This window comes from Paracoccidioides brasiliensis (assembly GCF_000150735.1).
Source record: "Paracoccidioides brasiliensis Pb18 unplaced genomic scaffold supercont2.4, whole genome shotgun sequence".
NCBI classification, from domain to species: Eukaryota; Fungi; Ascomycota; class Eurotiomycetes; order Onygenales; family Ajellomycetaceae; genus Paracoccidioides; species Paracoccidioides brasiliensis.
The window spans coordinates 1965148-1988396 of record NW_011371361.1 but is presented as its reverse complement, the minus strand read 5'-3'; the positions used below and the strand labels follow the sequence as shown (position 1 = coordinate 1988396).

The following is a 23249-nucleotide window of genomic DNA, read 5'->3' as shown; positions in this document are numbered from 1 at the left end:
AAAATGCCGATTGCTTCCCTCTACCGGTTGGGACTTGGTAGTACCCAACCGGTTTGGCGACTCTTTTTCAAAAGCGATATGTCTTTATGGATGCTATACGTGATTCTTTTCGCGAGCATTGGAGCCGTGTATCCCTCAGCGACCAGGCGAGTTTCATACACCTTGAAAGAATCTCATCCAACTCCATCAAAATGGATTCGCGAAGGTATGGCACCTCCGGCGATGAATATCTCCCTCCAAATTGGTCTCGCTCAGGGCCATCCGACGGAGCTAGAAAAAAATCTTCAAGAAGGTTAGACTTTCTGCCTCCGCAACTAGGACATTATCCGTTACTGAAGGATTGCTAGTTTCCAATCCATTGCACAGAAGATACGGTCAGTTTTTGACCAGGGACGAAGCAGCCAGACTACTTCGACCCCAGCAGCATGTTATCGACCGCATCCAAGCCTGGTTGAAAGATAACGGTGTGCCGATTCATCGTCACTTCTTCAACGCAGCCCGAGACTGGCTTACAATCACTGTGACAATTGCGGAAGCCGAGCTTTTACTTGGCACTAAGTATTCCATATATAGATATGGGCAACATTCTGCGATTCGGACAATGGAGTGGTCATTACCACAAGACCTACATGACGCTATAGACACCATTCAGCCAACAACGTCATTTATGCGGATTCGCTCACATATCAAACATCGTCAAAATGAAGACCACGAGGTCACAGACCTTAACCAACTCGCAGAGGATGCTACAGAGGGTATTGGAACCGGTGTGGAATTGAACAATATCCCGCCAGGACTCACTCCTCAACAAGCGTGCAACGAGAGTGCTGTAACGCCCCTCTGCCTCCGTACATTGTATGGAACCCTGTACCACAGGGCCGATTCCCGGAGAAAAACAAGAATGGGACTCGTCAATTACTTGGGAGAGTTCAACAATCGCTCCGACATTTCTCAATTCCTCAAGACATACCGGCCAGACGCCCTTTCAGGGGCAGAGAACTTCGAAGACATTAGCATACAGGGCGGAATAAACCAGCAAAGGCCCGTCACACCTGAACAGTATGCATACGGTGTTGGGCGAGAGGGCAATCTCGACGCGGAAGTAATGATCGGTATCGCCCACCCAATCCCGCTTACAACGTATTCTGTCGGAGGGCCTGAGCCACCATTTATCGCAGATTCGTTCACTCCCACCAACACGAACGAACCTTTCCTTGCCTGGCTGAACTGGATTCTTGACCAGCCCGACTCCAATCTTCCTAGTGTAGTTTCCACTTCGTATGGCGACATTGAACATACAGTGCCCATTTCATACGCCCGTCGAGTATGCAACGGCTTTGCCCAACTTGGTGCTCGAGGTGTTTCCGTTATCATGGGCTCTGGAGATCATGGGGTTGGACACCCGGGTGACTGCTATTCGAATGATGGCCTCTCCACTCCTGAATTCCTCGTAAGCTTTCCGGATTCCTGTCCCTGGGTGACGTCTGTCGGGGCCACAAAAGGCATCCAACAGGAGGTAGTTGCCGTAAACGAGCGAAATGGGTTCTCATCTGGTGGCGGCTTCAGTAACTATTTCCCGCGTCCCGATTACCAAGTCAATAATCCCAAAAGCGTGTCTCAATATCTCTCAAATATTGGGTCTCTCCATTCTGGGATGTTCAATCCACAGGGTCGTGCAATCCCTGATGTCTCTGCCCAGGGATATCGCTATGTGACGATATGGAACGGGGAGACAAAACTGGTCGACGGTACATCAGCCTCAACCCCAACATTTGCTGCTATTGTTGCCCTGGTCAATGACGTGTTGGCAGCAGAGAACAAGCCATCTATGGGATTTTTAAATCCCTGGCTGTATGCGACGGGGTATCAAGCTTTCAGCGACGTCACCGAAGGCTCCAACGGTGGTTGCAATACAACGGGATTCCCTGCTCTGCCAGGGTGGGATGCGGCCTCTGGCTGGGGTACACCTTGGTTTCCGAAGTTCAAGCAATTGGCCTTGCAAAGAAAGAGGAGAGCAACACGGCCCTGGTATATCAAATGGACTTCGTAGAAATTGAAGTGGAGTGTTTATCCAACTTGTCGGGACAACTATGAACGTAGTTAAAAGTGTTAGTCAGCCTAACTAGTTAACTAACTAACTAGTTAGTTTAACCAACGTTTAAATCAACCTCCGTTTTGCCAAAATTCTTTATATTTTGACGAAGAATTCACACACACACACACACACACACACACACACACCTATATGATGTCTATTGATTCTGCGGTATTGCGCACACGCGCTCATTTATGTAACATATTCTGTTCATGACCGGCCGGTCATGCTAATGTGTCTGTAACTGAAAAGTTATTCGCTAATTCGAGCTGCAGAATAGCAAATGTGTTGCATGTACAAATCAGCATGGGACAATGCGGAGCATTTTACAGTTTATAGATTCCAAATGCTTCGTTGCTACTGTATATCCACGGAAATTGAAGACGGCTACTCAAATAGGGAATTGGATGGAAGTTGATGCTAAAAGAATGACGTTCAACTCCCGCCCTTCTCTCCCGAATATAACTTCGACAAGCAGAATAACTAGTCTTCCACAATTCTTCTTCTCGCAATACACATTGAAAAAAGCCAGAAGCAAATGGAAATCCCATTTACATGTAAAGGTGCAGGCGGCTCATTATACTCATACTGGGCGTCCTGGACCCTTTCGCCAAAAACCTCCTTCCCCTTCGGAATATGCAAGAGAACCTGCATCCTTCGTGAAGAGACGGCAACGGGGAAGCCAATGATTGACGATTGTCAGGAATCTTTTTAAGAATTAGACCTGTGGAGACTGTTACGCAATTTATATTTTACTCACTTAGTCAACGACATAACGAGCCGCAGCGCCGGAACGCTTGTCGACGACGTATTTAGTGGCGGCGTCAGCGTCGGATCGCTTGTCGACGACGTATTTAGTGGCCGCATCCGCGTCGGATCGCTTGTCAACGACGTATTTAGTGGCCGCATCCGCGTCGGATCGCTTGTCGACGACGTATTTAGTGGCGGCGTCGGCGTCAGATCGCTTGTCAACTACATATTTAGTGGCGGCGTCGGCGTCAGAACGCTTGTCGACGACATATTTAGTGGCCGCATCCGCGTCGGATCGCTTGTCAACGACATATTTAGTTGCAGCGTCGGCATCAGAACGCTTGTCGACGACGTATTTAGTGGCCGCATCCGCGTCGGATCGCTTGTCAACTACATATTTAGTGGCGGCGTCGGCATCAGAACGCTTGTCGACGACATATTTAGTGGCCGCATCCGCGTCGGATCGCTTGTCAACGACATATTTAGTTGCAGCGTCGGCATCAGAACGCTTGTCGACGACGTATTTAGTGGCAGCATCAGCGTCGGATCGCCTGTCGACAACATATTTAGTGGCAGCATCAGCGTCGGATCGCTTGTCAACGACGTATTTAGTGGCGGTATCAGCGTCAGAACGCTTGTCGACTACGTATTTAGTGGCCGCATCGGCATCAGAACGTTTGGCTACCATTGACAGAACCGGTATGTTAGCTTCCGAACGAGTATCTATTGCCGAACGTGTTATTTCTCTGGGGGGGGCTTCCAATAGCCATGATGATAGAGATCTAACCTGGTGAAGCCGGTGCTCCTGCGACTAAGGTCGCAAAGAGAGAAATAAGTGTCAATAGATTCTGGAGCTGCATTTTGGTGGGTTTTCGCTTCTTAGTTTCTCTGGGACAGAAATTTTCAATCTTCGGTGAACTTTAGGCTTACAGGTCGTGGGCGGATCGACACATATGATTTGAATTCGGAGACCAAAATACGAATTATTTATATGGAGTAATTGTTTGATATCCGTCTTGTGTGTGATTTAACATAATGCTAACGATGTCATATCATATTCTGTATGTCACCGTCGTGATGCAATGTTCAGAACCTATGATACAGTGCTTGACGAGTTCTTCAGCTGAATTATGCGGTCATGAGCCGATGACACTCCTCTAATGACCACGCATAATCGTTGATGACTTGTCTGGCTGTCATGGTGTGTCCGCATAGCTGTTGTCTTCACTTAGGATTCCCTGAATGACAGTTATTGACATTGCCATGATTGATTAGCCAACTCTACCTGCAGTAGATGGCCAATGTGGTTAACCACATCATCAAGAATAGAAGGCAATGTCAGACGCAATTACTCTGTGAATGGTCTTCCTGTCATCCCCTTGCAAAATTTGGCATGAGGGAAGAACTGGTTGTAACGCATTGTTAGTAGGCAGGAATCGAATCTGAATCCCCCAAGATAATCCCTCGTTAACTTACTATCCAGGATTCCATCCAGATTGTCCTTCCCTTTCTCTTCCATCCAGCTGTCTTATTGCTGTTTTGATCAAATGTCCCACTCTAGCAGGAGATCATCTTCCACCTGAAAATGGATTTGGGAAAACAGAGGCCTACATACGACGATTCTTTACCTTCTTCCTCGGAGAGTGCAGGCACAACAGATACACTGCTGGAAAAATCATCGGCTCTCTATCATGAAAATAAGCTACCGTTTTGGCGGGAACATATCAAAATCGTCCTTGTGACGGGCATAGCCTTTTTATTTCTCTTCGCTTTCAGCGCAATTGTATTTGAGAACAATCGAAAACTGGAAAAAAAGCTGCAAAGCAGCTTAATTTACTGTTAGAAGTCCCTGAATGCTAATGTTCTCGATCCTCAATGTTGATACCTGTCCCAGGGCAATCAGCTAATCTCAATACAGCTCCTGCAAACGAAGCGTTGAAATGGAACGTCGTTGAATGGAAACATGACGACGGTGCTCAAGGAGATTACGTGGGTGAACCAAGACCTGCGCTTGAAAAAGCCTGGAAAGATATCTTTGATAGTGCGTGCTCCGAGTCTATCGACACATGGAACTTCATGACTGACGAAGCATATCACCCTCCAAGTTATGAATGTTCGCCTATCAGAAGATGATCTGCAAGCAGTGGGACGCCTCAAAAATGCCGTTGCATTGCCTGACGGTTCCGGATATGCAGGCACACTAAACGTCTTTCACGAACTGCATTGTGTGGTAAGACATCGGCTCTTTTCTGCACTTTCGTCTGAATGTGTCAAATGTTAAAGAAGAGCTTCCTGACGCAAGAGTCTCAGCGATGGCTATATAAATTTGTCCATAAAGACCACTATTTTAAGGGAGCCACCGCACACGAAGAAGCAATTATGGAGCTGCATTCCCGTTAGTATATCCTACTTATTTTAAAAGGCAAAAAGATCAGAAACAGCTAACTGGACAATGTGGACCGTTTCTATTCTAGACCACTGCTTAAACTATCTTCGCAAATCAGCAATGTGCCACGGCGATGTGGGCATCATTACATACAACTGGAAACGGGGTTCCTTGAAACCGAGTGCCACGGCCACAACCCATCAATGCGCAGACTGGAGCAGAATCACGCAATGGTCGAGCTCCAGGTCAATTAATATGACAAAGCCGGGCTACATAGTAAATCCTGTTCTAGGTTTGTAATTCCATCATCCTTGAGTTGCTCCTCTCTTAAGTGAAACCATTTGGATTTTCATTTTCTGTTGCTTGTTTTATAGAATCAACTAACCTAAATGTGCTCGTGAAATAGGACCGATATTTAAAGAAGGCGAAGTTGAGGGGCTAGCTGTCGGGATACCGGAGCATGATATTGGTGGAGATGTAGATGTTGATGCAGTTGGTTAAGTAGATGATATGAAGTCAGCACTGGTATATTGAGAAACTTCTACCTTACTTCGCATTCAGATGAAAACATGACACTGGTTAATTAATGGGAAATCAGAACCTAACGAGATCTTGATATTCTTTCCTCCGTACCCACTATGTTAATAACATGTATCTATATATTCATACTACATCTATCCCAACTTGGAAAGTGAACCATCTATGAATGGGATCATAAAATCAGGGCCCCAAGTATCATAATCAGTCAAAGCACATAAACGGATTCTCCCCCCTTGCATCAGGCACCTTCTCTCAACCCAAAATGTAACAAAATACATCAACATCTCCCAGCAGGACATCCAACCCTTGTTCCCAACCTCTCCCCTCCAAATCCCAACACAGAAAGCATCGCATTAATGGTCCCTCCAATCCCCTCCCCAGCCATAAACCCTGCTGCAACCGCATACCCAAACGCCTCAAAACCCGACGGAGACTTCCATGTCCAAGCGGCCGCCACCAGTGCGCCAATAAACATGGCAATCCCATACTGTGGCGACGGCAACGTAAAAGCCATGGCTAAGATCATAAGGTTAGGATGGTACGCACGCAACCACTCCCATCTCCCTACCCACACGTTGTGTCGGAGGATGACCATCAGAACACCGATTACGGCCATTATGAGGGAAAATACGAGAGAGGAGTATGGAATGGGTAGAATGGGTTCGGTGGCAGCTACAGCTACGGCACGCCAGGCGGCGATGGACGGAGATGCAAATTCACAGGTGTTTGAGGCAGCAGCAGTGTTGTTGCTGTTGCTGTTGCTGTTGGAATCCGAGAGGTTGTTTTCGGCGGATAGGATGCACGGGTAGGCGGTTGCGAACATGAGGAATATGGATGGTGCGAAAAAAGTGGCAAAGAGAGTTCCTATTAACTGCGTTGTGTATTGAAGCCGAGAAGATGTGCCCAAGAGGTATCCAACTCGGAAATCGCCCATGAGATCTGCAAACAACGTGAGTTTTTGAGCAGAGCTGAAAGAGGAACCAAGCTATTCTATATAGGGGTATATGCATACCACAAGCTTGGCTTGCACCGATATTTGTTAGAGCGCCGCCTAGAAGATTCAGGCGCTGGGAATTTTGAATGATGTGATGCCCAGTTGTGCTGCTCAAAGTAACTTGAGATACTTTGGAAAGGACACTAAGTGGTGTAGTATCTGCATAGTTTTGCTTGTCAGAGTCACCCTGTTCCATGCCATTAAGAACTGGAATGGAACCCACCGGTTGCTCCAGTCGCTTGGATAGCCATAAGGGACAGTACAAATGCTAACAGGAGAGCCAACAGCGATTCTGAAACCCCCATGCCAAACTGAAACTTCAGGGCAGGACAGGCCACAATGATAATTACAATCAGACCCGGTAGCCACATCCAGAGTCTGATACTGTCTTTGGAATTGACAACATCGTCCTCTTCCTTTTCTGTTAAAGGAGTATAGCGATAGTTGCTCTGTCGCAAGCTCAGCACCTTGCCGCTAATTGCTTTAGTAAAGTCTCGAGAAATAATCCAAAACACTCGCCATTGACATGCAAGTTCTGCGCAAGTTTCTAATTAGCCCACCATACTGTAGTAACACAGTTATGTATTTTCTTGTTTATACACACCGGTAAGTGCAACTGCTGCCATCGTAATCACTCCTGGCCATAGAAGCCAGTACCGAGGACTTGGGTTAGATGCGGTTGCGAAGTTCTTCGACAGAGACGAGTATGACATTAAGTTCGACCACTTGGGGTTTGTGGATGCAGGCTCTCCAAAGGCCATTCCATGGCTTACCAAATATGGTCCGATGACACCCCTGTGTACTGATTAGCCAGTGATACAGACGATCCAGTTTGAGGTTGCTAACCTACCATGCAATAACAGACCCTGCGGTAAAAGAGATTGCAACATTGATTCCCACAAGCATCCCAGACCCGATGAAAGCTGGCGTCCATTCAACAAACCAGCGCCAGCTTTCCATTGACATGGCCAATTCAACAAAAAAGCCACTTTCAACCAGCCAGGTAAATACATGCCAGTCCTGCAAATTCAAGGGAGTAAGTCAAAAAGGTTCGGAGAGAGGAAGCTTAACTTCTAAACTTCGCGAGAGGTAGATCTTACCCAGAGAATGCCAATGGCATATTGAGATGCAATACGCAAAAACACGGCAAAAACAAACGCATAGAGCAGAGCAGCAAGTTTCTGCCGTGCCATTGATGCCCCACTGGCAGCTTGATGCATACTACGGATAGTGGTAGCAGTAGCAGAGGACGATGGGAAAATGAGATTAAGTTCTCGGGCAACCTGGACCAAGAAGAAGTTCCGCACTGGAGAGGAGGACAAGGTATTGTTAATCTTCATGAAAAAAGGGGGCATGGAAGAAAAGATGACACGTACGTGGCGCAATAGACAAGAGACCAAAATAGCCTCCTACGGCAGTCAATGTTACAATTCGAAAGAAATCTTTTGCTGGGACAGAGAGGAGCTCCAGCTGATATAGCGCAGGGATGGCTGATACAAAGACATTCGACAAACCTCCGGCCGCCGTGGCAGCGGTTTGGACGATATTATTCTCATGGGGGCCAAAGTTGCTGTCGCCAGTGTACTTCGTCCAGGATCGAAGGACAGCAAATCCCACAATTGACTAGATATATGACCTTAACTATTGGCATGCGTGCTTGTCATCTGTCATTGTAAAGACAGAAACTACTCACTCCGAAAATGTTGGCGGAGGTCGTCCAGCCAGCTTTCAGACCAAGATATATATTAGAAGCGTTGACCAGTGCTCCGCACAGACATCCAACGAGTAATGCCCGGAATGTAAATATAGGGTTCTGGTCATGATGCATGTCCTGGAAGGGGGAAAATTTGTCTTCCTGGACCTCCCCTCCCTCGGGCACTATGGTATCGCCATCCAGTGCGTCTGCTCCATCTGACTGGATCTCAAAGTTGTTTTCATCTCCATTTTCTTCTTCTTCTTCTTCCTCTTCGGCGTAGGCGGCCGACCGGGAAAGATCCCAAAGTTCAATCCCGCTTGTCTTCCCCGGCAAGGCAGAATAGCGCGGGCTTGACATAGAAGTTCCGTGCATGTTGAAATTGATATCAATGCATCCTTCCCGGACGGTAAATTGGTTTTTGAAGATCGACGAAGTTACCTGCTGGGAGATTCTTATGTATGCCTAACTGCGTGCTCGACCACATAATACAAAACCCTCGGGTATCTTGCCAGAAGGATAGTAGTCCTGCCACCTCCGAAAGCCCAAATTATGACCTGAGGAAGAGAGACAGACAGGCACAGCCGCATGGCGACAGATTGAAAGTCAGTCATTTCGTTCCATGAGGATTATTGTTTCCATCCGGCGTCATCACTCTAGCCCTGATTAGTTAGTTAGTTAGGCAGTTAACTACGTGGCTTGGCAAATGATGACCCTGCATCAGCTCAAGGAGTTAATTTTGCTTCAATGCGATAAAACTCTTTGTAACAACATGCAAAATGGAGGCCCTGAAATATAGTTAATTAAAATGTAGTAACGTCTATCATAGCTCTATCTATATCTCACCGTACCTCATCAAAGCCCCATCGCGTAGTATTTAAGACCTGGTCATCTCCAATACTTCTCTTGCAACGCTGCATCTCAAACTCGAAGAGCAACTTGTTCAGATGTGGGCAAGCTGCATTCTCATGCGCCATATTCATGATTTTAGATTGTTAGGGATCCTATCAGGGGCAGCGGATCCCGATATCGTGTTAGTTTTCCGGATGGAGGGGGACAACACCTTGGCATTTCTATCTCTTGTAACCCAGGTACGGCCAAGTCGAGTTCAAAAGCATCGCGGCAGAGACCAACAGGAAGTACCCCAGAGAAACTCCCGATGCCAGGAAACCACTCGACCCAGATTTGACGCCCAGGCCTATTTTGTGCTGTCCGCCATCATGGGAGAGGCTGCAAAGGGATGGCGAGTGGAGATATCTCGTCCGCCCTCGTTAGTTCGCTGATCATTTCGCTTCAGATAAACAATAAGATCGTAAGAGAGCATGGCTAAAACAAAAAAAAGTCGGAAAAACATATGAAAGCCCGGGTTCGCTGATGGCCACCCACTCAGTGACTAACAAGCCTGCCTTCCTATGAACTTTGCATTTGTATGGAGACCAACAGCTGATATAGGCTTTTGGGGGGAAAGATGAACAAAAAAAATATATCGTATGAAAGCCTGGATCCAATTAGTAATCACCAACCCGACTACCAACAGGCCGGCAAGTGATTTGAGTACGGCTGAGCAGACGGAGAGCCCTATCTTCCACTCCCTATGTTTGTATGTAGAAATCTTATGTGATGTTTGCATCGAATAGACATGATTAGCTTTCATGGGCGTTACACTGCAGTTCATGTCAGTCATAAGATATCAAAACCTGAGGACCATGCGGACGTATCACACTCACAAGCCCTTCGATTATCCTATGAAGAAATTCAATTACAAGGGTGTATTCCAAGGTTTTGATTTAGAAATATCCTCAATATGTATCAAGGTGGTTAAGAATGATTGATGTTTGCCCAGAAGGTTGTTAGGACTTGTTTCTTCTGTCTTAGGGGAATCAACGCTGAAGAGGATTCCTTTGGAGCACTGAAAAGTCAGAGTGAGTCTATTAGTATGCAGTATTTTATATGCAATATTTTACAGAGTAAACGGTAATTACATTTCTGCATTCCAATAGGGGTAATTAGATGGTTTGGGGATCTTTGTTGGTTGGGAAACCCCGCGCTGTTATCGATAACTAATGGTCATTCATGTCTATGTTGCCGGACGATGCAACGCTGTTTGCCAATATTAGAATAACGATCAACCAATATTACTGCAGAATACACCGATACCAGTCACGAGCAACCCTGGAAGCTTAGCTGGGCCAGTGAGGTTAGTCCCAGCATGCTGTAAGCTTCAGCAAAAGCTATGGGCGATTCCGCAGTAAACTTGTTAATAGTAACTAGCTTTGCTCTGAGCTTTGTCATCCATGGATAAACCAAAAGTGTGCCTGCCCAAGGTTTGACCCCCGCAACTTCCAGCCTCCCCTTACCCCAACCAACATCCCAGCTCCAACCGCTATAAGCTTCTTCTGTATTGAAGCGCTACCTTCTTTCGACCTGAGCGTTGATGCTGCTCAATTCCCTAACATACATTGTCATAGTATCTCAATGTTTCCTGGTGCACAAATATCAGTGTAAGCTATCTCTCTGCTCAACCGCTCGTTTCTAATCAATCAGCCAGTGCCGGTCAACAAACAACTCGAGCAACAAGACTAGCAACAAGACAACCAGCAATGGGCGGAACCAGCAAGCTTCCACCTATTACCACCTATCCTGCTCTGGTCCATCGTCCTGTTGGGCAGCAGATCAGGAGCATCTACAAAGACCGCCTCCGTCAGTTCACTGACGGAGGTCAATATTCAGGTCACAACCTCGTTGCGTACGACTCATCCAACTCCCCCACCTTCGAAGGTCTTAAATGCAATTGGTTGACACTTTCTGTTATTTATGGCTTATAGGAAATACTATGAGGCTACAAATGACGATGAGCAGCACGTCAAGCTCTCCGTATATTCCCCCCCAAACCTTGCCAGGCCCAGCTTCAAAGAGGCCGTCTCCAATGAATTCAAACCAACTAAGATCGGAGAGTCCTTTGGCCCCAGCTGGTCAACGCACTGGTTCAAGATCCAGCTCATAGTTCCACAGGATATGCTTAAAAAGGAACGGCTTGAGTTCCACTGGGATGCGAACAACGAGGGCATGGTGTGGACGGCGGATGGAAAACCGTTGCAAGGTTTAACTGGTGGCGGGGACAGAGTTGAGTGGATTTTGCCTGATAGTTTCCGAGACGGAAAGGAGCATATCTTTTATATTGAGATGGCCTGCAATGGCATGTTTGGCAATGCTCCTGGTGGAGATTCCATTCAACCTCCGAGTCCAAACAATTTCTACCAACTTAAAATGGCAAGGATTACCGCCGTTAACCTGCAGGCCAGGGCGCTTTATTATGATTTCTGGATGATTGGAGGTGTGTATAATCCTCTTTTTGTAGAAACCAGTGGACAGGTAACTAAATCACTTCTGAAGATGCTGCCCGTGAATTCCCATCAGATTCCTGGCACTCTCACGAGGCACAGCAGGTCGCAAACGCCATTATTGACACGTTTATCGAAGGTGACGGCAGCCAAGAATCTATTATCAAGGGTCGCAAAATTGCACAGCAATACCTCGGTGACAAGGTCGATTCTGATGCAGTCTATAAAACTGATAAGCAGCCGGTCGTTTACGCCATCGGCCATTGCCACATTGACACTTGCTGGCTCTGGCCTTGGGCAGAGACACGACGGAAGGTGGCTAGATCCTGGTCCAACCAATGCAACTTGATGGATCGCTACCCCGAACACCGTTTTGTCTGCTCTCAAGCTCAACAGTTCAAATGGCTTGAACAAGACTACCCTTATGTATTTGATCGTGTCAAATCGTGGGTTAAAAAGGGGAGCTTCACCCCCATTGGCGGAAGCTGGGTAGAGCACGATACCAATATGCCAAGTGGAGAGTCCTTGGTTCGTCAGTTCATCTATGGCCAACGATTTTTCGAGAGCCATTTTGGCGAACGATGTACCACCTTTTGGCTGCCAGATACTTTCGGGTACTCATCACAAATCCCTCAGCTCTGTCGATTGGCTGGCATGAGCCGCTTTTTCACTCAGAAACTCAGCTGGAACAATATCAACAACTTCCCGCACACAACTTTTAATTGGGTCGCTTTGGATGGCAGTCAAGTACTCTGCCACATGGCTCCATCGGAAACATATACAGCTGATGCCCACTTTGGAGACGTCCGTCGGAGTGTTACTCAGCACAAGTCGATGGATCAAGATAACACCTCACTTCTTGTCTTTGGGAAAGGTGATGGTGGCGGTGGTCCAACATTCGAGCATCTCGAGAAGCTGCGCAGACTCCGTGGCATGAGTGATAAGGGTGAACTTCTCCCCCGTGTTACAATGGGTTCCAGTGTTGATGATTTCTTTGAGCAACTTGAAGCCAAGGCTGCGAAAGGAACTGAATTCGTCACCTGGTATGGTGAGCTATATTTTGAGCTTCACCGGGGAACTTACACAACGCAGGCCAAAAATAAATTGAACAACAGGAAGTCCGAGTTTGCGCTACGTGACTTGGAGTTGCTTGCGACGCTGGCCAGTCTTAAAGACTCTAACTACAAATATCCCAAAAAGGATATCGATGATATGTGGGAAGGTGTTCTCCTTTGCCAATTCCATGACTGCCTTCCGGGAAGCTCGATTGAGATGTGCTATGATGATTCTGACAAAGTATATGCCCAAATATTCAAAACCGCATCGAAAAGAAGAGAAGAGGCATTGCAAGCTCTTGGATTTGGAACTCAGGGCAGTAGCATCGAGCATAGACTGGTAGCCATCAATACCCTTCCCTGGCATCGCTCGGAGATCGTCAAAATGTTTGATTTTCCGAACTCCTCGGCGCCGCCAAGATATGCCCTCGCACAAGGACACATGGGAATCGTTAATATTCAGCCTCTTACTTCTACACATGAAAACTCTGTTTCTCTGGTGCAAACAAAACCAGGAACCTATCGAATTTCTAATCCCAAACTGTCAATCGAAGTTTCGAATGGTTTAATTACCTCGCTTGTTGATCTGAAGGAGAAGAGGGAAATTATCCCAAAAGGTAGCAAGGCTAACCAGCTGGTGATCTTCGACGACAAGCCTATATACTGGCAAGCCTGGGACGTTGAAGTTTATCATCTCGACTCCCGGAAGGAATTGACGTCCGGTACAACTTCAATTCTGGAATATACTCCGCAGCGTGCCTCTGTTGTGACGGAAACCAAAATCAGCGATAAGAGTTGGGTGAAAACAACCGTCAGTTTAGCCGCTGTCACAGACAGTGATACGCTTCCCTATGTAGAGATTTCCAGCGAGGTCGAGTGGCAGGAATCCATGAAATTCCTCAAGGTCGAATTCCCCGTTGATATTTGGAACACTGAGGCGTCTTATGAATCCCAATATGGGATAACCAGACGTCCAACGCACTACAACACCAGGTATGCACCATCACCCTTCCCCCATCTATAAAATCATTTCAAACCATTTATTAATTCGCCTCCTTCAGTTGGGACATGGCCAAATTCGAAGTCTGCTGCCACAAATGGGCCGACCTCTCCGAATCCAACTACGGCGTCTCAATCCTCAACGACTCCAAATACGGCTTCGCAACCTGCGGCAATCTTATGCGCCTCTCCCTCCTGCGCGCCCCCAAGGCTCCCGACGCCAATGCAGACATGGGCCGGCACCACATCCGCTACGCAATCATGCCCCATTCAGGTCCACTAGACGCCCGAACTATTCGTGCAGGATACAATTTCAACAACCCTATGGTCTCCCAGCTGGCCACCGGTAAAGAGAACGCACATATCTTCAAAGCTATATCGCTCCAGGGCTCTGACTCCCTGATCCTCGACGTGGTCAAGCGCGGAGAAGATGATGAAGGTGTCTCTCTTGGTGAGTTTAAAGTGCGTGCTGGGAAGAGCGTTGTGCTCCGTATCTTTGAGGCGTTGGGGGGCAAGAGCCGTGGGGCAATTGTTACGAATTTGCCGGTTAAGAAGGTGTGGAAGTGCAATTTGCTTGAGGATGATTTGGAGGAGATGAAGATTGGGCAAGGGGGTGATGGGAACAGACTTGGGGCTAGGGGGGAGGTGCAGGTGGATATTGAGCTGAGGGCGTTTGAGGTTGCGACGTATCGGTTGCAGCTTTAGGAGAGACGTGAGGGAGTCGCGGTGGGGAATGGAAGGGTATGAGTGGGGTGGTAATAGTGATGAGTTGATAAGGGAGGATGATGTGTGTTGCTTTTCGTATGGAGTGATTAGTTATTATTATTGCTAGGAAGGGCACGATTGCACGGACTTTTTAAAGTGGTTTATGGCTTTTCTCCTCATTTTGGCTTTGTTAACTACCACACAGCTCCCCTTTCCGCCAGTGGCAGCCCTAGTGAGTGAGAAGTAAAGGCATAGAGTCAAATGTTATTAACACAGGGCAGCGACTGATGCAGTGTTGAGATGTGAGCTTGACATACAACATCCAGACAGTAACATGTCTCCACAGTCAGCGCAAGAACTAGATCGTTTACTAAATATTGTTATCATTAGTTGGTTATCACAAGAGAACAAAAATGTGAATGAAAGGAACAACAGTATACTATGTCATATCTATACATCTTCATGAATGGCACCATAGAAAACTCCTCGCTGCCGAAGAAATGACACTGAAACCGGACGTGCAAGTAAGCATGCATCTCACAAATAAACTGATGTATCAATCCCATCTCACTTAGCAATTCTCACCTTGTTCTTCGTTTACTCCCTGCAAATAAAGACCAATCTCATGCAAACATTCCAAAATCGAATCCCGAGTCCAACGCCCGCTTTCCCAGTCCCCGCCCCAGCCCTACCAAAATCAACTCCCATAACAGGAAACTGAAAATCAACCTCTAAAAGGAAGAGAGAGAAAAAAAAATACAACGTAAATCTCAACCCAACCCAACCCCAACCAAACACCTCATCAAATCAATCCCTCCCATACGTAATCTTCAACCTCTTAACAGGCTGCTTATTCCCACCACTCTCCGCATCATCGCCATCATCCCTCTCCCTCCCCCTCCCACCAGCAGACTGCCCGTCAGAATTGGCATTGGTGTTCGTGTTGGTGTTCGCGCTCGCACTGCCTGAAGTAGCCTTTTTATTCTTCTTATTACTGCTCGTTCCTCCCTTGATGCTGCTGGGGGCGGAATTATTATTATTAGTAGTAGTATTATTAGGTGTATTATTATCTCTATTAGCGTTTGTGCCGGGGATGGAGGCGGAGGTTGGCGTGGGTGCGTGGGAGGGGGTTGTGTTTGCGCTGGAGGGGGCGGGGGAGTCCTATTGTTTTTCATGTTAACTTGTTAGTTGGAACAATATGATAAATGAGAGAAGTCAATTGAAAAAAGAGACATCAGAGAAGGGAAAGAATGGGGGGGAAAGCGCACCCTCATAAAACTCGCAGAACTCCTCGAAAACACTCTATCGCAATCCTGAACGGCTGTCTTTCTTCGCGTCATCGGACCACCACCACCGGAACCACCTCCGCCACCGCCAGCCATGGATCCGAGACTGCTCCCTGCCCCTATTCCGGACACGCCTGATGCGCCTTTTATGTAATTGTCGAATCCCTTTATGATGTTTCCGGCACCGGTTTCTTCGAGGTAGGATTGCTCAAAGCGATAGATTGATTCTTCTAGGGCGGCCTGTGGGGTGTCTGTTCAGATTTCTACTAATGTACCATTGCCATGTGCTGTGGAACGGAGGATATTGAGAAGGGAATAAGGGTGGGGATAGGACCGGAGGTAGAACGGAAAGCATGGGAAGCGCGCAGGAAGGAAAACGACTTGGACATACCATATTCTTATCCATCAACCGTTTCTTCTGTATTGTCTCTCGCAGTTCTCGTCTCAGCTTCTCATAATATGGTATCCCGCGATTCTGCATCTGTTCTGGACCCGAACCAGCGGAGTTGGCGGTGGTGCTATTTTGGCCGGCGGTGGTTGCGGGCGGAACGTTTTCTGCCATGGCGGCAGGAAGTGGATAATATCCAGTATATGGTGGCGCGGGGTATTTTGAGGTTTGGGTTTATGCAGATGTAGGTGAGTAAAATTGGTGAGCGTGGCTAGCAATGGTTCGTGTGTTCTTGTCTAATCCGTCCAAGGGTGATAATAATAAAAAGGAATTTTGATTATAAAGTTTGATTTGATTCGAATGGGCTGCTAGTATTTGCGTTAAGGTATCTGTGCTATTCTTATCAGTCAGCAGTCGCATGACTAACGTGATCGGTCACAGCGGATAGCCTTTCAAACCCAGTCAAAGTGCGAACTTAAGCAACCACCAAACTAGAATTTCTCATATAATTTATATAGAGCTGTTCCTTATGTCTGTTGGCAGGTTCTAGCAGTACGATCAACTACATTACACTTGCTGCAGTGTAGTGAAGCTTGCTTTCTAGGCGGCTGGTTTGAATCCTCTACCTCCCTTTGTACGGTTTGATCTATTGCTTGAGCCCTAGCTATTCCTTCGTCAGCTGTTAAGGCTCCATTCTGAGCTATAAAATGTACGAGCTTGCTCCTTCTTACACCTTTTTTCTTCTCAACTGCAGCTCTCAGCTCGTTGTTTTCTTTTGCTAAGGATAGAGCCCTAGAAAATCCTTCTTATCAATAATATGATTGAACCCTAATCTCATGCAATCCTCAACCCTTCGTCTGTATGCTCATTGTAAGGGTCCAAAGCAGCTCACATCTAGTGGCTGCAGCAGAGGAGATGAATGAGCTGGCATATAAAGGAGATATAATAGACTTCTCCATGCAGTACTGATCAAATTCAGACGTGCTGTGACTGCCACGTCCATCCATAATCAATAGCCTATATCTGCCAATCATAAGAGCCCTGGTGTGCTTCTCAAAGGCTCCTTGAGCCAGATTATACCCAGCTTATCCGTGGTCCAGCCATTTTCACTCCCATACGATCTTAGGATCTTTCACACAAAGCTCACTGTAGTTGTATTTGCGTGAGAATCTAGTCTTTAGTTCCTTCTGACGTGTAATGAATCTTTGAACCCATTATTCTCCCACAGTAGAATCAACTCGGGTAGAAAGTAGTAAATCCACCATATTTCGTACGTTTTCAATTCGAGGAGACTGACCTCTCTCTCATCCATGGATATTACCCATTGGACTAGAGATTCTTCCTCTATGGAGGTCAGATTTCTATTAGAAAGTTGAGAGCATGTGAACGTGTTTTGACTCCCTTGATTCAATCGCGTAAGGTCGAGGGTGGAACATCGTACATTTTGGCAGCAGTCGTAATATATGAAGTTTGACCCGTTTCACAGGCTAAGAGAAGCCTTCCGTCTTGATTTGAAGCCTGATCTTTTGATTTTGCTGTCATATTTAACGATTTGGTGAATATGAATGGATTTGGATAGGTGCATTACGTTAGTTTGCCCTGTTTGCAGGTAAACTAATCTGCTCAAAGTGCCTCTTGAACGTGCAGCTGATCTGCAGCCCTACCAGAAGATAAACATGAGACACCGCATACCAATACAACTAACAGCTCATTCGAAGCACCCCAACCATTGAGCAACCGGCTTTGCTTTTTCTCGCTGTCTAGCCGTCTTCAAACCGGGAGAAGGTATATAGAGGTTGAGTTCCCGCTGAGAATCAAAAGCTTTTATAAAACCTCATCCATCCATTCTGACACTGCAACATATCATACACCCCGCGCTCTGCCAACCACACACCTTACCTCATCCCGAAACAATGGACGGCCACGGCGATATGGATATGGGCAACCAATGCAGTATGAACGTATGTGCATATATATCTACCACTCATATACCCTGCACACCAGTCCCACGTTTAGGCCTCCAGGCACCAAACACAAGCTACTTGGTTACACCTTTCTAACGGAATGAGGTTCCATTTATTTTTTGGGATCTATCAATGACATAGATGCACTTCACCTTCTCCTCACATAACCTTTGTATTATCTTCAAACAATGGCAGATAAAGGGTCCCTTCTCTCTTGTCCTCTCGCTCGTGGCCATTGCACTTCTGACAGCGGGTTATGAGGGTGTCCGTGAGCTTGCTTGCAGGTATGAGGCAGGACAGAGGCTGTTATTGAAGGATGGGAGTATCCCCGAGGCGCGGGGTTATATATCCAGTATGCCTTGGTTTTTTCTTCTTTTCCTTGTCCTTTTTCCCCCGGCCTTTCTCTCCATCTCTCATCACGATGTAACGGGTAACGGGTAACCCTGGTTAGAAAGGAATTAATTCCTTTCCAACTGTACCCCTTGTTAAACCATCTTCTCTTGTCCCCCCAACCACCATCAAAAGATACAATCCAAGAGGTTTAAAATTACCGCTTCTGAGAACAATGAAGATGACGAGACACTGGCCAACAACGACAATGATAATGGCCTTCCCACTTCCAATTCCAATTCCAATTCCCCCCTCCTCCATAACGGCGAAGCATCCAGCTCACTACTCTTCGCAGCGCGAACAAACAGGAGGAGGAGGGGCAAGCTGGTTCTGGCGGCCTTTTATGCCGTGCAAGTCTTCTATAGTTTTATGATTATGTGAGTTTTTTTCTTCATTTTCGCGTGTTTCGTATTATTTTGGTTTCGAGAGTTGCGTTTCTGCTGACACTGGTTATGTGAAGGCTCCTCTTCATGACGTACAATGGCTGGGTTATGCTTGCGGTTACTGCGGGAGCGTTTTTGGGATACTTGATGTTTGGAGGCGCGGCGACGAAGGCGGTTTCCTGCCATTGATTGATTTGCCGGTTGGCTGGCTTCTGAGAGATGGATATTCCTCAGGTCGACTGCTTTCCCCCTCTCTTCTTTTATCGCGCGAATTCCACAGGATGCGACACTATAATTTTAAATATATGTATCAAACATCTCTATGTGACAGCCGCGGACTGAATTGCCAATGATGGCGCCAATATATTTATATCTAATCTATGGACAACCACCCAACCCAACTTAATATGTCGGACCCCGTCTGCAGTTATGAATGGGGTTATAGCACTACTACTAGTCCTACTTTTACATTTAGCATTCTTGAGAAAACTCTCTATTCTATGATATTTCCATACATACATATCTATACATCAGTCTAAGAATATATCTCAACCTCTCCAAATCAAGGAACATCAACATCACTTCCATCATCCCCAAACCCAAAACTAAACCCACCTCCTCCACCCTCCTCACCACCTATCCTATCACCACCACCATCCTCACACCTCGTCCCGGTCCCTCCAACAACCTCATCCCACTTTCTCTTCCCCCTCTTCCCCTCCAACCCCCCCTCCACCTCCCTCAATGCCCCCTCCACCAAATCCCCATATCCATCAACCCCCCTCAACCTTTCCACAAACAACCCAAACGGATCGTCAATCCCCTTCCTAAACCCAGACACCTGCTCCCTCTTCCCTTTCAGAAATCCCAAGACATCTGCAAGCCTTCCCCTCGGCACGAAATTCTGCGTAATAGCTATACAACACCCCCCGTCACCACCATCATCAGAGACCGGAATATTGACAACCAAATGCCACCAACCAGATGGAACATGCAACACCTCCCCAGCCCCACAAACCCCCTCAACACAGCCCCTCACCTTCCTCGCCTCCTCATGGAAATTCATCAACCACTCCGCAATGCTCAGCGGGCTCGTCACCTCGCTCTGATCCTCGGATACATACACGCCAGGCGGTGGCGGCACCATCGGCGAAAAACTGTTATTGCTCCTATTACCACAATTACCAGCCGATGTCGCTTCAGCGGTGCTGGGGAACATAATCCAGTACTTTGCACCCCGCAACACTGCGTTCCAGGCACTGGTTGCGTTGGGGTCTTTGTGAAAGGTGCTGCCGCTGCGCGGGGGGCCGATGATCAGCCAGCGGTTGTCTGGGCGGTGTGGGCCTAGGTGGGTGAAGAGGTCTTCGGTGAACGGGGGTGGGAGGGTGTAGGCTGGTTGCTGGGCATGGGTTGTATTAACATTTGCATCTGCATCTGCGTTTGTTGTGCCGTTGGTGCTGGTGCTGGTGCTGGTGCTGGTGCTGGTGGGAGGCATAGACACATGTAATTCCATCTTCTCCACGAAGCTGCGATCAAAGAGATACAGCGGGCTCTCATCTGTGTTATTCCTCATGTACTCGACGTAGTTCCTCAGCGACCAATCGACCGCTTCAGCACGGAATATGACGTCGCCGTATCGCTCTAGTAGTCTCTCGATCGACCATTCTTTGTACACGGGCCATTGCTTCACGGGCTCGGTCAGGATGAAGGGCTTATTCGTCCAGGATTCTTGGAATGATTGCAGGGAGAGGTTGGGCAGACGGGGGATTTGGTTACGGGTGGGTATGTTGGTTATGTAGGGTTTTAGGGAGATGTGGGCGCAGTAGAAGGGCCGGTGGAGGGTGTCGGAGTATAGATGGGAGCAGTCGGGGGAGGCGATCAGGCGCGCGGGGAGGTTTAGGTAAGTTGCGTGCCAGGTGTCTCGCCATGTGAAGGATTTAGGGGGGTTGCTGGGAGGGCTTGTTAGTGTATGTGGATTTAAGAGGTTTGAAGCTGCGGGTTTGGTGAGGAATGCCCAATGTAGGCATGGATGGTTTATCTTGCTATATAGAGCACGTATGAGCACAATTGAATCAATTTCTCTCTCTCGTTTTCTTAGCCCTCTCGACATCATGATTTCTGCAACAGTATATAATAACGCGCCATCCTTCAATAGGATATCGAAGATGGTATTATGCACAGCAGCGAAATAAACCCCCAAATGCCACGAAAACAATGAGACATATACGAAAGACAGATAGGCATCAAGCAGCTCAAGATAAATATAAATATATCAACAAAAAACCTACTCAATAAAAAGCCCCTTCCACAACTCGTCAGCCCTCGTAAACGCATACAGCGCCTTGCACGTTGCACCCAGACGCAACAACGAGGAGCTATCCAGGCACTCCAGCAGCAGGATGATCAGTTCGTCAGAAAGGACTGCCAGGTTGCCCATAGAATGGCGGATGTTATGAGTGGCAGTCAGGGCATTGCCTGAGGGTTTGACACCGAGGGGATGCGGCGGGATTACATCGGCACAGTCGTTGTTATCGATATTGATATCCTCATGCTCATGTTCATGTTCATGTTCATGTTCATGTTCACCCTCAACCCCAACAGGCAACGACGACTCAAGAGTCAGGTCTGAAGCTTTGCAAGACTGGGCTGATAGATTGTGTTGGCCAGGTTGAGGCGGGGTCAATGGCTGTGTGTTCTGAGCTTTGATACTTGTAATCCGATTGTCTGACATAGTGGATCCATGATCTCAGAAGGACATTCGAATCGAAAATGAGTAGTTACAAAGCCCTAACTATTTTAAGCCCGGAGTTCAGTCAAAAGTGGTGATGCTTGGCATGAGATCTCTTAAGAAAATAGAGAAGGGAAAAAGAAGGAAAAAAAAAAAAAAAAAAAAAAAAAAAAAAAAAAGAGAGAGGAACATGACATCAAAATTAAAATTAAAATCTCGAAAGTTTGACTTGCAACTAGCAGCTATTTAAGTTAACTACCTGTGAATCAAGAGGCAAAGTGGAGATATGCAGATGCAGTCAGATAGTCAGAACAAGTTCAATAGAGTCATTAGCATATCGTTCCTAGGATGCATGTAAAGAGCTATCCATTTCGACATCCAGAGAGGTAACACCTTTTTTTTTTTTTTTTTTTTTTCTTCTTTTTCTATTTTCTTCTTCATTTTCCGATTATTCCATCTTCCGTGTTTCAACCAGTTCCGCATTCAATTTGCGCAGGATTCGCTCTCTTCCGTGGTTGGGCGTCAGTTCAGTCCCGCATTTCACGCTCCCTCACTAGGCTGGAAAACTCATTGATTAGGAAGAGGGAAAGAGAAAAAGAAAAGAAAAAAAGTAAGAGAGTTAAACCCAAAAAAGTCAGCCAAACCTTTTTTTTTTTTTTTTTTTTTTTTTTCCCTTCCATATTTTTTTCTTTCTTCCTTTTTTCTTCCTCTCTTCTTCACAACTTAAACCTCATCCCAACCACACAACAACACAACCACCAGTATTAAAATTCCAACTATCCATCATTAGGGCATTGATATATCTCTGCCCTCCTGCCCCTTTTCAGCAGCTACTACTAGTCCCTGCTGTACCCTCCTCTTTTCGAGAGTATAGGTTCTGCACTTGAGGCAAATTTTTTTTTTTTTTTTTCTTTTCACCGACAATAGCAAGGATCCTTAGGCCCTTCGCTTTTTTGCTTTTCTCTTCTACACATCCCATCCCTCATTCACTCACCACCACGATCACAGCTACGGTCTGTGATCTCCAAAGAACAACTTCGCAATCATGGCTTCCAACGATAAGGGTCTCGAAGAGATCCCTGAAGGTACGTTCGCTCGTCACCCCCGCACTGTTGTCGTCGTGGTCGTCTTACCGTTGTTGTCCCCTTTTTCCGCGACTTCGGTGCACTTCCTGACGTCCCAGCAACGGATTTCCTCTGTTGTATTTCATTTTCAGCTCTCTTCTTTCTTTCTCTTCGTTTTCGTTTTCTTTTTTGCCATCTGTGTCAGCATCTGGTGGGACGATGCATTTGTATAGTGAAGCCGGACATCACCCGATGTCCTGTTGAAAAACCTTATCGCTAACAAACAACTGTCAACAACAGGACAAATCGAATCCAACTATGATGAAATCACTGACTCCTTCGATGCGATGAACCTCCGCGCTGAGCTTCTCCGCGGTGTCTATGCCTACGGTTTCGAGCGCCCCTCTGCCATCCAGCAGCGCGCTATCATGCCTGTCATCAAGGGTGTGTAGAAATTTAAAATTATACTTACTTACTTACCCCCCCCC

General features: G+C 46.8%; 9 protein-coding genes across 9 annotated transcripts in view; 5 read left to right on the top strand and 4 right to left on the bottom strand.

Moving 5' to 3' along the window:
• Positions 1 to 3: 3 nt before the first annotated feature.
• Positions 4 to 2050, top strand: PADG_04152 (uncharacterized protein; the record flags this gene model as incomplete). Its single annotated transcript, XM_010761037.1, has 2 exons — positions 4 to 292; positions 348 to 2050. 2 exons carry the CDS (start codon positions 4 to 6, stop codon positions 2048 to 2050), a joined length of 1992 nt encoding a protein of 663 aa, XP_010759339.1.
• An 805-nt stretch (positions 2051 to 2855) lies between these two features.
• PADG_04151 (uncharacterized protein) lies at positions 2856 to 3705 on the bottom strand (the record flags this gene model as incomplete). The annotated part of the gene is made up of 2 exons (XM_010761036.1): positions 2856 to 3568; positions 3633 to 3705. 2 exons carry the CDS (start codon positions 3703 to 3705, stop codon positions 2856 to 2858), a joined length of 786 nt encoding a protein of 261 aa, XP_010759338.1.
• Positions 3706 to 4430: 725 nt separating this feature from the next.
• Positions 4431 to 5732, top strand: PADG_04150 (uncharacterized protein; the record flags this gene model as incomplete). Its single annotated transcript, XM_010761035.1, has 6 exons — positions 4431 to 4683; positions 4764 to 4886; positions 4951 to 5075; positions 5156 to 5240; positions 5320 to 5523; positions 5638 to 5732. The coding sequence occupies 6 exons, from the start codon at positions 4431 to 4433 to the stop codon at positions 5730 to 5732; spliced, it is 885 nt and encodes a 294-aa protein (XP_010759337.1).
• Positions 5733 to 6048: 316 nt separating this feature from the next.
• On the bottom strand, positions 6049 to 8833 carry PADG_04149 (uncharacterized protein; the record flags this gene model as incomplete). Its single annotated transcript, XM_010761442.1, has 8 exons — positions 6049 to 6710; positions 6784 to 6924; positions 6989 to 7300; positions 7370 to 7560; positions 7616 to 7785; positions 7866 to 8071; positions 8142 to 8388; positions 8459 to 8833. 8 exons carry the CDS (start codon positions 8831 to 8833, stop codon positions 6049 to 6051), a joined length of 2304 nt encoding a protein of 767 aa, XP_010759744.1.
• A 2225-nt stretch (positions 8834 to 11058) lies between these two features.
• Positions 11059 to 14558, top strand: PADG_04148 (alpha-mannosidase; the record flags this gene model as incomplete). The annotated part of the gene is made up of 4 exons (XM_010761441.1): positions 11059 to 11204; positions 11284 to 11792; positions 11852 to 13847; positions 13916 to 14558. The coding sequence occupies 4 exons, from the start codon at positions 11059 to 11061 to the stop codon at positions 14556 to 14558; spliced, it is 3294 nt and encodes a 1097-aa protein (XP_010759743.1).
• An 807-nt stretch (positions 14559 to 15365) lies between these two features.
• Positions 15366 to 16406, bottom strand: PADG_04147 (uncharacterized protein; the record flags this gene model as incomplete). Its single annotated transcript, XM_010761440.1, has 3 exons — positions 15366 to 15719; positions 15827 to 16084; positions 16236 to 16406. 3 exons carry the CDS (start codon positions 16404 to 16406, stop codon positions 15366 to 15368), a joined length of 783 nt encoding a protein of 260 aa, XP_010759742.1.
• A 1739-nt stretch (positions 16407 to 18145) lies between these two features.
• PADG_04146 (low-affinity Cu transporter) lies at positions 18146 to 19158 on the top strand (the record flags this gene model as incomplete). Its single annotated transcript, XM_010761439.1, has 4 exons — positions 18146 to 18193; positions 18338 to 18548; positions 18768 to 18963; positions 19047 to 19158. 4 exons carry the CDS (start codon positions 18146 to 18148, stop codon positions 19156 to 19158), a joined length of 567 nt encoding a protein of 188 aa, XP_010759741.1.
• Positions 19159 to 19531: 373 nt separating this feature from the next.
• Positions 19532 to 21700, bottom strand: PADG_04145 (uncharacterized protein; the record flags this gene model as incomplete). Its single annotated transcript, XM_010761438.1, has 2 exons — positions 19532 to 20918; positions 21258 to 21700. The coding sequence occupies 2 exons, from the start codon at positions 21698 to 21700 to the stop codon at positions 19532 to 19534; spliced, it is 1830 nt and encodes a 609-aa protein (XP_010759740.1).
• A 1042-nt stretch (positions 21701 to 22742) lies between these two features.
• Positions 22743 to 23249, top strand: part of PADG_11711 (ATP-dependent RNA helicase eIF4A) — a gene marked incomplete at both ends in the record, with an annotated part of 1668 nt that continues 1161 nt past the window's right edge. Inside the window, 2 exons of the mRNA XM_010761637.1 lie at positions 22743 to 22782; positions 23062 to 23207. Of these exons, the coding sequence (XP_010759939.1) occupies positions 22743 to 22782; positions 23062 to 23207 (186 nt within the window). The remainder of the gene's footprint in view (positions 22783 to 23061; positions 23208 to 23249) is intronic.